The sequence below is a fragment of the Durio zibethinus genome, chromosome 27 (assembly GCF_047325235.1).
Source record: "Durio zibethinus cultivar Kanyao isolate XHJ-2024 chromosome 27, ASM4732523v1, whole genome shotgun sequence".
NCBI classification, from domain to species: Eukaryota; Viridiplantae; Streptophyta; class Magnoliopsida; order Malvales; family Malvaceae; genus Durio; species Durio zibethinus.
This window is the reverse complement of record NC_143188.1, coordinates 17,016,927-17,029,970: the sequence shown is the minus strand read 5'-3', so window position 1 is coordinate 17,029,970 and position 13,044 is coordinate 17,016,927. Positions and strand designations below refer to the sequence as shown.

Here is a 13,044-nt window from a genome sequence, read left to right as displayed (position 1 = left end):
ATCTATATAGTTTATGAGGCAAATTACTCATTAATCCTTTTTTCTTTTATAAAAATTTAATTTGTTGGTTCAAAGGGACAAATTGATATTGAAAGTCAATTTTACTAAACACTTTGTTTTTCTAATATATTTGGTTTTTATTTAATTATCTTTCATTTTTTTTCTTAATCTACATAGAAAACCCAAATTATTGACATGATTGTATCTATAAATTTTTTGTTATTTTTTTAGTTAAATTATTTTTATAAAAAAGGAAAATTTTTTGAATTAATTTTCTTCCAAACAAAAAACATCACATTTATTTAGAAGGATTTTTTTATTTTAATATTATTAATTTTATATTAGATTAGATTAAAAAAAAGTAAACTTGGGAGGAGAAATTTGAGCAAAGTAAATTGACGAGGGCCTAATTGTATAACAAAATAAAGTTTCAAGGCTAATTTAAAAACTAAAAAAAACGATTTCTTTTCCTTCAAGATAAGTGAATTCTTTACTTCAAAAAAAAAAAGTGGTTTTTTCCCTCTTCGATAAGACACAGAGCTCACTGTAAAAACAGCTTCAAAATTTCCACCCAAACTTTTCTCTTTCTTTCTCCGTCGTCGTTTCATCGTCGGGTTTTGTCTTCCGATCGTCGAAGGTTCTTTTTACCGACAAAATACCCATAGTAGAATCTTCGATTTGCCCCTCCCTTTTATCGAGGAAACCCTTCAAAAATTATAGAAAGTTAGGGTTTTTGATTTGGGGATATATAATAATGGTGGCGGCTGCGGCGACGATGATCAGCTCGGTTGGAGGGTTACTGGCGATGCTTAACGAGAGCCATCCACAATTGAAGTTCCATGCTCTCTCTAATCTAATCAGCTTGGTAGACCAATTTTGGCCTGAGATCTCCACCAGCATTCCTATCATGTAAGCCTTATTACTTTTTTGTGGTATTTTTCTTTTGTTTGGTTAGGGTTTGGTTGTTTTAATTTGATTGGCGGGTGGGAAAACTGAATGAAACAAAGTGAAGAGAATTCTCTGATGTTTTGTTTCAGTTACTGTAGAAAAGACTGAGAATTTAGCTTGAATTCATTAAGTTAAGTGGGTAAATTTGGAATTTGTTGAGCTTGGGTTATTTGAGATAGGCGCCTGTTTTATTTTGGGTTTTCAAATTAGGTTTTAGCTGGCAAATGGTGAAATAAAGGATTCAATGTGATGATTGATTGCTTTAGTCATCTGTTTTGTAAAAGTTTTATGTGTTTCAGATTAGGACGAATTAAAGGCAGTTATTGTGCAATGTGGGCAATGGTTTGTTCACTTAGGAAGTTGTAACTGTTGAGTGAATAAAAATAATGGCGATGGTATTTTTGAAAAATTTCACTAAATTAAGCACTATGTTCACTTTACTTTGAAAATTTCCTGTATCTGTTTTGGGTTGGGGCACAAGGGGAGGGGATGTTAGTTTTATCTACATTCAGCTGCTTTCAGCTTATTTTATATTTATCTGGCACAATTTTTTCCATTCTTATATAGTTTATATGAGTCATGTGGCCTGTAATAGGAGTGATTTCAATTCAAATGGTGCACTGCATGAGTTTTGGATGTGAATACTGATATTATGCTTGTGTTTTTCAGAGAAAGCATATATGAAGATGAAGAATTTGGCCAGCATCAGAGACAGCTTGCTGCATTGCTTGTCTCAAAGGTCCTTCTCTCTTGTCCCTCTCAGTTCTATGTATATGCATGTGGATGTTAGTGATCTAATAAATGTAAGTGGCATATTTTTTCGAAATTGAACTCTAATGAGTTATTTTCGAAAATGGAAAAAAAGAATCTGAAATCCATGATCTCCATCTTTTCATCTTTGCATTTTCCGGACTGGTTTTCTTAACCAACATTGCTGATTAGCAAATTTTAGTGATCCAAATCTGAAAGACTAACGGAAAAAATATCTAATATAATCTATTACAGACCTTGTATATATGTATTTAGTATTATAATTTTCATTGGATACATTTATCATGTAAAAGAAAAGCCGCAGTTTGATTTGTGGAATATTGTTTTGATTTCATTTACAATTTGTAAATGAGAAGTAATCGAAGTAGATGCCTTATCTCTAGTTGCTTTTTATTTAATTTTGACTTTGTTGGCTTTTACTTATTTGGGCTATATTGTTCTTTTACTCAGGTCTATTATTACTTGGGTGAGCTTAATGATTCATTGTCTTATGCTCTTGGAGCTGGCCCTCTTTTTGACGTTTCTGAGGATTCTGATTACGTTCATACTCTCCTTGGTAAGAATTTTGAATCATGTGCTATATTATGTGATCATTAATAACAGTTTGGTTAATTGAAATTTATTTGTTGGTTTTGGTTGTATTCTGCAGCAAGTGAGGGTTTAGGCAAGCCTAAACATTCATTTAGCATAGATCATATTGTATTTCACGTGTTTTAAATTTGATATTCCAAGCAGTTGACTGGTTAGGCTCTTAATTTCAGCCAAGGCAATAGATGAGTATGCCAGCCTTCGGTCAAAGGTGGCAGAATCAAGTGATGAAGCAGCAAAGATTGACCCTAGGTTGGAGGCAATTGTGGAGAGAATGCTGGATAAGTATGTAGTGCTTGCTGTCCTAGTTGATGAAAATATTTTGGAGTTAGTTTAGCTATCTTACTGTTCTTCATTTAGGTGAGTTTAGCTATCTTACCGTTCTTCATTTAGGTGTATCATGGATGGAAAATACCAACAAGCCATGGGAACTGCAATTGATTGCCGGAGACTGGATAAACTTGAGGAAGCAATAACAGGGAGTGATAATGTTCATGGGACTTTAGCATATTGCATCAATGTCTCTCATTCGTTTGTGTATAGCCGAGAATATCGCCGTGAGGTAAGGAGGTTATCTTGTTTGTTTGTAAACTATTTGTAGTTTAATGAATGATATAGCCACTAGTTTTTTTTTATACTTTTTATTAGAGCAATTTGTGTTCCTTTATTAGTTGCTCTTTTCGAATTTTAGTGCAACGTAGCAATTTCTGCAAGATCCATAATGCGGGTTATTCTTTGGTTCATGCAGGTCCTTCGACTTCTTGTTAAAGTGTACCAACAACTGCCTTCTCCTGATTATTTGAGCGTTTGTCAGTGTCTCATGTTTTTGTATGAACCTGAAGGTGTTGCAAATATATTGGAGAAACTTCTCCGTTCTGAAAATAAGGAGGATGCTCTTTTGGCTTTCCAAGTCGCATTCGATCTTGTGGAGAATGAGCACCAGGCTTTTCTCTTAAATGTAAGAGATCGCCTTTCAGCTCCCAAATCTCCGCCCTCAGAATCATTACAGCCGGGATCCACTGATACTGCTTCCGCTCAAAATGAAAATTCTACTGCTCAAGAGGACGTTCAGATGACAGATGGATCTTCTACTGTTACAACAAATGTGCCTGAGGCAGATCCTAAAGAAGTTATGTATGCTGAGAGGCTAGCAAAAATCAAAGGAATTTTGTCAGGAGAGACCTCAATACAGTTGACTCTACAATTCTTGTACAGTCATAACAAGTGAGGCATCAATTTCTTTTGTGTTATCTTTTGGTGGAGCTAAATTTTTGTTGTGTTCTTTCTGAAAGCCATTAACTGATTGTGATTTGTCTTAGATCGGATCTGTTAATTCTGAAGACAATAAAGCAGTCTGTTGAAATAAGGAATAGCGTTTGCCATAGCGCTACAATCTATGCTAATGCTATAATGCATGCTGGAACAACTGTGGATACATTCCTGAGGGACAATCTGGTAAAACATTTGTCCTGCTATATCTTTACTTACTATTCATCTTGTGTATACTTACCATTATGGTTGTGGTCATCAGGACTGGCTTAGTAGAGCCACCAATTGGGCCAAATTCAGTGCAACAGCTGGGCTTGGTGTAATTCACAGAGGACATCTGCAGCAAGGGAGGTCTCTGATGGCTCCGTACCTGCCCCAGGGTGGGGCTGGTGGTGGTGGGAGTCCATACTCTGAAGGTGGAGCACTGTATGCTTTGGGTCTCATTCATGCCAACCATGGTGAGGGCATTAAGCAATTCCTTCGTGATAGCCTAGGCAACACTAATGTTGAGGTATATGACTTTCTTGGCATATGATAGCATCATTTTTCCAACCAATAGGGCTTAAGTTAATAAAAATGCTAAAGTGCCGACTTTTCATCTACTAACAAGAAAACATGTTCATCAATTTGTTATTTCTTACCTCTATGCCATTGTGAGTATTTGGACTGTCCTCTTGTGGGACAAAATAGCATTAACCTTAAGTAATAAAGTATTGGATACTCTTTGTGCAGGTTATCCAACACGGTGCATGCTTAGGTCTTGGTTTGGCAGCTTTAGGAACCGCTGATGAAGAAATCTATGATGACATCAAAAGTGTTCTTTATAGTGACAGTGCTGTTGCCAGTGAAGCTGCTGGCATCAGTATGGGTTTGCTTATGGTTGGAACTGCAAGTGAGAAGGCAAGCGAGATGCTTGCTTATGCACATGAGACACAACATGAGAAAATTATCAGGTAAAGTTGGATTTTTTTGTGATCTTGGTATTGAACTGGTTTTGTCCTGGTAATGTTCTTTACTGCTTGTGTTATTCCTATATGATTTCAGGGGCTTAGCATTAGGGATAGCTCTTACAGTTTATGGAAGGGAAGAGGAAGCGGATACATTAATTGAGCAGATGACTAGGGATCAAGATCCTATACTACGTTATGGTGGTATGTATGCATTAGCATTGGCCTATAGGGGAACTGCTAACAACAAGGCAATTCGCCAGCTGCTGCACTTTGCTGTGTCAGATGTGAGTGATGATGTTAGGAGAACTGCTGTTTTAGCACTGGGGTTTGTCCTTTACTCGGAGCCAGAGCAGGTACGTGTTGTTTTTTCTCATCTGTGTATGGGGTATGATCGATGTTTGTTGCACTTTTCTCCCCATGTTTTTAGGGTATAATGTACCTTTGGGGTCTGTCATTGGGCTATGAATTTCTGAAAATCTCACTGTTTTGTCTGGTCAACACTGCAGACTCCTCGAATTGTCTCCTTACTATCTGAGTCTTACAACCCGCATGTTCGATATGGTGCAGCACTTGCGGTGGGCATCTCATGTGCTGGCACCGGATTGAGTGAGGCCATATCATTGTTGGAGCCCTTGACGTCAGATGTTGTTGATTTTGTTCGTCAAGGTGCCCTTATTGCGACGGCTATGGTCATGGTCCAGATCAATGAAGCCAGTGATTCACGTGTTGGAACATTCAGGTATGCTATTATTATATCTTTTGTCCTTTTTCTTCCTTTCCTTCAGATTTGGAACAATTCTACATATATATTGCTTTGTTTAACCCTTTTTTTTCTCAATCTAGGCGACAACTAGAAAAGATAATACTTGATAAACATGAAGACACAATGAGCAAGATGGGAGCAATCTTGGCCTCTGGGATCCTTGATGCTGGTGGGAGAAATGTGACCATAAGATTGCTTTCCAAGACAAAGCATGACAAAGTCACCGCTGTTGTTGGTCTTGCTGTTTTTAGCCAATTTTGGTATTGGTATCCTCTCATATATTTTGTGAGCTTGTCATTCTCTCCCACAGCTTTTATTGGACTGAACTATGACCTGAAGGTTCCAATATTTGAATTCTTATCACATGCAAAACCTTCACTTTTTGAGTATCCAAAACCAACGGCTGTTCCTACCACTACATCAGCTGTTAAACTTCCCACTGCCATCCTGTCAACATCAGCAAAGGCTAAAGCTAGGGCTAAGAAAGAGGCAGAAGTAAAGGCAAATGCTGAGAAATCATCTGGGACAGAGTCCTCATCTACTGCTCCCAATACTGGAAAAGGGAAATCATCTGCTGAGAAGGATGTGGAAGCTATGCTGGTAAGATTCATCAAGTTATCCTTAATTTTATGGCTATATCCCTTCAAATATCCCTTCAAATTGTCTAATATTTCTTCTGCATATTTGTGTTGGTTGAGATTAGGTCAGGTAATGATCAACCAAAAATATTGTATTTACTTACCTTCTGTCATTGATTCTTTCTATCGGACAGGTTGATAGCCCTCCAGAGAAGAAACCAGAGCCTGAGCCATCATTTGAGATTTTGACCAACCCAGCAAGAGTGGTTCCTGCTCAGGAGAAGTTCATCAAGTTTTTAGAAGATAGCCGATACGTGCCTGTTAAGTTGGCACCATCTGGGTTTGTTCTTCTTAGAGACATGCGACCTAATGAACCAGAGGTGCTCTCTCTAACAGATGCACCTGCATCCACAGCATCTTCAGTCGGTGGATCAGCAGCAGGACAACAAAGTTCTTCATCAGCTATGGCCGTTGATGATGAACCTCAGCCCCCTCAGCCTTTCGAGTACACATCCTGATTTTACCTGTTCTGGAAATGAACATCCCCAACGATACTTTTAGACACGAGCAGTGTTTTGTTCGATTAAATCTCTCTGACCTAAAGTGAAAAACTAGGAGAATATTTGCTCCATTCCCCACCTCAACTTAGGAATTTCCTAATAATTAGTTACATTCTTATCTCCCATGAGATCTTAGTACAAGTGTTCTCTTGAATTCCCTTTCGGGTCTTGAGTTTGCATTTTAGTTGATGCTATTCCCATTTTTCTCTTTTATTCTGTGTTTGTATTCCTTTTGAAAAGGGTAACATGTATGTTCAACCATTACTTTCTTTTTAAGGGAAATTTCTCTCTCAGATTAATTTTTTTTTGGACGTTCATAATGTTCGTTACTACTGTTTTCTCTTTTGATATACTAATTCCTTCAACCAAAAAAAATTTTTTTTTATATAAAAATTGTGCCAAATTCTCCTTCCCAACTTTAATTAAAAAAAACAAGTCATTAGTCGCTTTTTAAAGGTTAGTTAACATGTTATTTATTGTAATAATTTTGTATTAAATGTAATTGACAATTTCATTCATGATTTTCAATGCATTAGATGAAAATATTATTTTATATAGTAACTTAAATTAGTGCCTTACTCTTTAAGATATTCGTCAGCAAAATCCTTAAAAAAATAATAAACTTAGAAAAAAAGCGAGTTGTGATGTTAAAATCTATCCTATGCTGGCTGCAAGTGAATCTGGGTTCAGCGCCGAAGGTACCGCGAGCTCGGTTCAACAAATATTCAGTTTCATTCATGCAAACAGCAGCATGTAATGTAATGAAATAGCTAGCTAGGTTGAAAGGGAACGAGTTGTGTCCATCCAAATTTCAAAGATACTCTCAGTTAGGCTCTAAATATGATATTTTGTGTCATCGTATTTTATATTTTATATAAAAATTATATGTCATAATTTATATTGATATAAAAATATAAAATATAAAATTTATTAAATTTATTTATAATTTTTTTAAAATTTAAAATTGTGTTATTTTTATAAATTTTTTATATAATTTTTATATTATATTATCATATCGTAATTTAAATTATCATATTTATTTTTAAATAATTTATCATTAAATTTATTTTATTTATCATAAAAATATATAATAATTATCACTACATGTGTCACGTGACCCTCTTAATCTAAAACTCGTGTATTACCATAATTAAATTTAAGTTTTCGATACGTAACACGTGCACATATGCATTTTTTTTTAGTAAACTTTCTACATGCCATTTTGATATTTGCTCTTGAAAGAGTAAATTTAACTTCTCTAATTAATAAGTGTTTTTATTTGAAGATTGCATTTTACTTCTTTTTCTTTCACCTATTATTTCATTTCACTTTCGTATTCTAAACCACAAATTTGTAATTGGCTTTCATTATTAGACGTGAAATTTAGGCTTTGGTCTAATTTCATTTTACCATTAGATTGAATTTCAAATATATATATTTTCATCATTAATTTTTATTTTTATTGTTATAATATTCAATTTTGTTATCATTATTATTTTTAATTTAATCATAATCAATTTTACTATTTATCCTTACTAAAAAAATTTAAGATATTATTTTTTATTAATCATTTAAAACATTATTGATGATCCTTTTGATTTTGATGAACCCATGTGATATATCTCTCTCTCTCTCTCAATCAGTTGTTTCATACGAATTTTGAAGCTAAGGAAAATATGTCATGGAAGAGGAAAGAAGAGAAAAAATGGAGACAGGCTCTTTAGAGATTCCTGCTTGAAGTTGAAATGATTGGCAATTGAATTGTATCCATGTGATTAAGAGGTTGGGAGGTAGTGGGTTGACTTGTCGGATATCAAGATTTGTTAGATTATTATTGGCTACACTGATCAGACACTGTCATCCCATTTTGAGTCCTCTGGCCTTGCCCTTTTGTCAATTTTGGTTTTGGAAACGGTTCAATTCATCTATTCCACCCACATTTATCATCTAACAAAATATTTTAAAATAACATGATTTATTTCATTTATTTTTAATTTTATATTTAAGTTTTTTATATTTTAATTAAAATTTTAATTAATTTGATTAATTTAGTTTTCAAATCAAATTAACCAAAAAATAAAATTTTTTTAACATTATTTTTTAATAATTGATAGAAATTAATTCGATAACTATTCGATTAATCGAATTAAATCAATTCAATTTGTTAATTCGAGTAAAACTAAATTTTGAACACTCATAATGCCAATAGGTAGTAATGGGATAGGTAAAACATTTTTTATTTCTATCATCGAATTTTAATATTGTATTCATCACCATATTTATACTCAAAGATATTTTAAATTCATTCTTATCCCTGTAGAGATTTAATAGATATGGATAATCCTTATACACATAACTTTAAAAAATATAAAAACAAAATTTATTTTATTTTTATTTTGGATATTTATGTAATTTTTTATAAATATATTTTCAAAATAAATATATATTAAGCTTAATTAATTTAAAATAAAAATTTATATTATTAAATAAAAATTATTTATTAAATATATATAAATATATAAGATATGAGTATGGATATAAGACGTATGCTATATTATATATTCCCATTTCCATGTTAAAAAAAAAAAATTTAATATATTCATTCTCATCTTTACTTTAAAATTAATATTTATTTTCATTCTCATATGAATAAAATTAACATTTTCAACGGACCAAAGAAAAATCAGATTAATATATACGGGGATGCGGACTTGCGGTGGCGTAACCTAATCTATAGGACCATGCCTGGTGCTGTTAGGATCATGGATGGTGGGAGACAAATGGGTAGATAGAAACGGTTGGGTTGAAAAATTAGTAAGAGAATGGATTTTACTCGTACTTGGTAATGGTAGGAGAGAAAAATTAATGATAGGTGAAATAACCCTTTTTTCCACTTCCTACATCAATCTTAAGTTTCCTGTCTAATTTTTTGAAGGGTAAGTAATAATTAAAATCATTTACAATATAAAATTAAACCCGAATTTCATTCAATTAATAAAAATTTTGCGTTAACTAAGAAAAAATTTTAATTTAATTAATTTATAAAATTACTTTTAATATTGATATATTTAGTATGTAAAAAAAATCATTAAAAATATTAAAATTTGAATCATAAAACTGTTAAATGTTAATTTTTTAAAAATAATTATATAAATCAATTGAATTAAATATTTAAATCTCGAATTCATCACATAAATTTTTTTTGTAAATTTTTCTATGGCACCACCAACTACCAAGCAAATGTGCATGAGAAAAAAAAAAAAAAAACATTTTCTTTTTCATTCATTTAAAAACTTTTGCATGCTTTGGTGAAAATTTTTTCTTTTTCCCTCCCACTTGACAAATGACAGTCAGTGTTGGCCGCATAATATTTGTCGTAGGCTTAATCATGGTTAATAAATGTAATTAAAAAATTTTCTGTAACTGCAAATTAAAGGCTAAACCAAGGGCCATGAATTTCACATAATCAAATCAAGATATGATGTCTTAAATGGTGGAAGTAAACATAAACTCATCCAAAAAATGAAAAAGAAAACAAGAAAATATAAGGAAAAACGAAATTAAGGGAATTGATCAATGGAGGAGACCAACCAAGAAGCTTTAATAGTCAAGGAAGTTAAAACATTCACTTTGACTTACATGAAGGGCAAAGAGATCCATTTTACAATATTTTCTTTATCTCATTACACAAGTTTCGCTTGGTATAATCTGTTAGTAAAATATTATATTTTTAATTTCAATGATTAAAATTTAAATTCTGACATTTTTATATAAAAAAATCTGTTATTTATCCAAACTAAGCTCCATGTTTTTATAAATTTTCCTTAATAGTTAGATAAATTTTTTCAGCATTTATTTCTATTTTGAGTCCTTGATGTTTTGCATGGATAAAATGCTTTAATGGTGCCAAAGGCGCCCAAACAGCAAAAGAAAGAATTTTTTTTTTCTGATTGATGTTAATTATGTACAATATAGTTTCCATAAACAGAACATTGACTTTCAAGTTTCCCTCCAAAACCCTTCGACAGTTTTTTTTCCTTTAAAAACTTTCAGATTACAATGGAAAAAATCCCAACATTGTGCCCTTCTTCTCCATTCAACTTCTTCAAATTTTCATGCTTGTTTACATTAATCCTGATGAGGGCATTCCCAATTCACAGCCTTTACTGTCTGTTCATTGCTCTCTTACTCAGTTTTCAACAAGGATCAGCAGGTGGAGGATGCAAAACATTGGTGGTTGAACAATCAGGGCATGGCAACTTTTCCACCATTCAATCAGCTATAGACTTCATTCCATCCAATAATGACAACTGGTTTTGTATCCATATCAAAGCTGGTACATACAGGTAAATGCATATGAAACATAAATTTGAAGCATTTCAACATAGTTTTGCATGTAATTTCAGTGTATATATATGTAGGGAGAAGGTGAAGATTCCATATGATAAGCCATTTATAATTCTCAAAGGAGCTGGAAAGAAAGAAACTTTGGTTGTTTGGGATGATCACCAATCACTTCTACAAACCCCTACTTTCTCATCTTTAGCTGATAATATTGTTGTCAAATGCATGAGTTTTGTGGTAAGAAATCACTTTTGAATTTTTTTTTTATTAATACTATGAAATATTAATCTTTTTCTAAAGTTTAATTTTCCTTGTATCAATATGAATAGAATTCATACAACAGTCCAAATAGCCAAAATCCAAGGGAACCGGCGGTTGCTGCAATGATCGGCGGCGACAAGTCTTTCTTCTATAGATGTGGGTTCTCAAGTGTGCAAGATACTTTGTGGGATGATCAAGGCCGCCATTACTTCAAAGATTGCACCATTGAAGGTGCTGTTGATTTCATCTTTGGCAATGGCCAATCTATCTATGAGGTACTACAAGTAATTAATTACAATGATTATTATGATGCAACAAAAATGAAATTATTGTTTATCTATTTTCTTGGTACAAAGGGAGTTGCATTGCTTAAATTTGAATCTTACACCTACTGCATACCACCTCTAAACGTTAGCTTTATGAACCAATTGTTAATTTCTTTAATGATATACTGTTTGTAGGATTGTGCTATACATTTTCTTGGAGAAGAGTTAGAGGCAGGTCTTGCAGGTTTTATCACAGCACAAGGAAGAACCAATCCATTTGATGCAAACGGATTTGTGTTCAAGAATTGCAATGTGTTTGGCAGTGGCACAACTTTCTTGGGCAGGCCATGGAGAGGTTATTCCAGGGTGTTGTTCTATAATTGCAAATTTTCAGACATTATTCAGCCTAGTGGTTGGCAGGCTTGGAATTTCGTTGGCCATGAGTAAGTTAATTTGTTTTTACATTATAATCAATCAGAAAAGTCATATAATGGATTGATTTTTGTTTACGAATGAGATCATTGCCTAAAAACAAGCGAAGGCGTTACATATATTAAGATTTAAACTTGAATGACATCTTTTAAAAGTGGTTATGCCAATGAACTGACTTAAGCTTCGGATTTTTTAATGGTTTGATTTTAATGGGTTTTAATTTGAATAGGAGCGACTTAACTTTTGCTGAGTATGGAAATCATGGACCTGGATCTGATACATCCAGGAGGGTGAGCTGGGAAAAGAAGCTGGACGTTGAAACCGTGGAGCAATTGAGTAGCATGTCATTCATTGACACTGAAGGGTGGCTTCAAAGCCTGCCTGTTTAGATATGTTAGGTTTTATCTGTTGAACAACAATTTCTGTTTGTCTCATGACAACTGTTGTTTCCTTTGTCATATGATACTCTATTGTTTCTTTACTCCTAAAATTTCTCTTTCACCTTATCAAAGTAAAAACCCAAAACTATAAATTTTTTTCCATTTTTCCCAATTGATTTGCCATATTATTATGTGGGTTATTTTATCGGTGATAGATATGTTATGCTTACGATTCGAAATTCATATCACATGATAAATTTGTTACATCAACACATAATGTTCATACTATATGATAGATACAATAATTAAAAAAAAATCATCGGTTAAATTAAAAATATTATGAACTCATTTTAAACATATAAATATAACAAAAAATTTTATTTATTATCAATTAATTTTAAATTAAATATCCATCTTAAATATAAGAAAGAATCATAAACAACACTATAAATTTTATTAATATTTTCTTTTACCAAGAACCACATCGATCTCCCAATCATGAATTTGGAAATGCCTCAGCAGTGCCAGACAGGTTCCTTTGATGTAAATTTCTTTTGATAAATACAAACTTTGGCCCATAATATAGCTAATTGGGTCTGAAGGACTGAAGATATTGTGGATTGGGCTCACTTGTCGAAGAACCTAAAGCTTTTGTAAACTTCTTAGAATTTTATTAATATTTTCTTTTAAAAGATTCCTTGAATTTTTTATGTAAAAGATATCATAATTTAAGAATAAAAATGTAAAAATTTAAATTTAAATCTCAAATTTATTGAATTGAATATTTTAAGGATGATTACATGAGCTACTTAAATAATTCTAATTGAGTTTGAATTACAATTTGGATGAAGTCATCAAGGAATGTGATTAAAACCATGACATATGTAAGGTTGTAAATGATATATTAGTACTTGTAAGTTATTTATGTTCAATT

At 32.6% G+C, this 13,044-nt stretch overlaps 2 protein-coding genes across 3 annotated transcripts; both read left to right on the top strand.

The window, feature by feature from the left end:
- Nucleotides 1-526: 526 nt before the first annotated feature.
- LOC111279924 (26S proteasome non-ATPase regulatory subunit 1 homolog A-like) lies at nucleotides 527-6,720 on the top strand. Its single transcript, XM_022866993.2, has 13 exons — nucleotides 527-909; nucleotides 1,618-1,687; nucleotides 2,170-2,275; nucleotides 2,481-2,592; nucleotides 2,701-2,869; nucleotides 3,056-3,531; nucleotides 3,627-3,762; nucleotides 3,839-4,087; nucleotides 4,309-4,529; nucleotides 4,621-4,879; nucleotides 5,033-5,265; nucleotides 5,370-5,889; nucleotides 6,062-6,720. Exons 1-13 carry the CDS (start codon nucleotides 755-757, stop codon nucleotides 6,383-6,385), a joined length of 3,030 nt encoding a protein of 1,009 aa, XP_022722728.2. The 5' UTR covers nucleotides 527-754; the 3' UTR covers nucleotides 6,386-6,720.
- A 3,646-nt stretch (nucleotides 6,721-10,366) lies between these two features.
- On the top strand, nucleotides 10,367-12,295 carry LOC111279925 (putative pectinesterase 29). 2 transcript variants are annotated; one of them, XM_089756527.1, is made up of 5 exons: nucleotides 10,367-10,773; nucleotides 10,834-11,008; nucleotides 11,101-11,307; nucleotides 11,494-11,741; nucleotides 11,960-12,295. In XM_089756527.1, exons 1-5 carry the CDS (start codon nucleotides 10,487-10,489, stop codon nucleotides 12,117-12,119), a joined length of 1,077 nt encoding a protein of 358 aa, XP_089612653.1. In that variant the 5' UTR covers nucleotides 10,367-10,486; the 3' UTR covers nucleotides 12,120-12,295. The 2 variants fall into 2 exon arrangements, with proteins under 2 accessions (XP_089612653.1, XP_022722729.2); XM_022866994.2 differs by having other exon boundaries at nucleotides 10,371-10,773; nucleotides 10,849-11,008.
- Nucleotides 12,296-13,044: the final 749 nt, after the last annotated feature.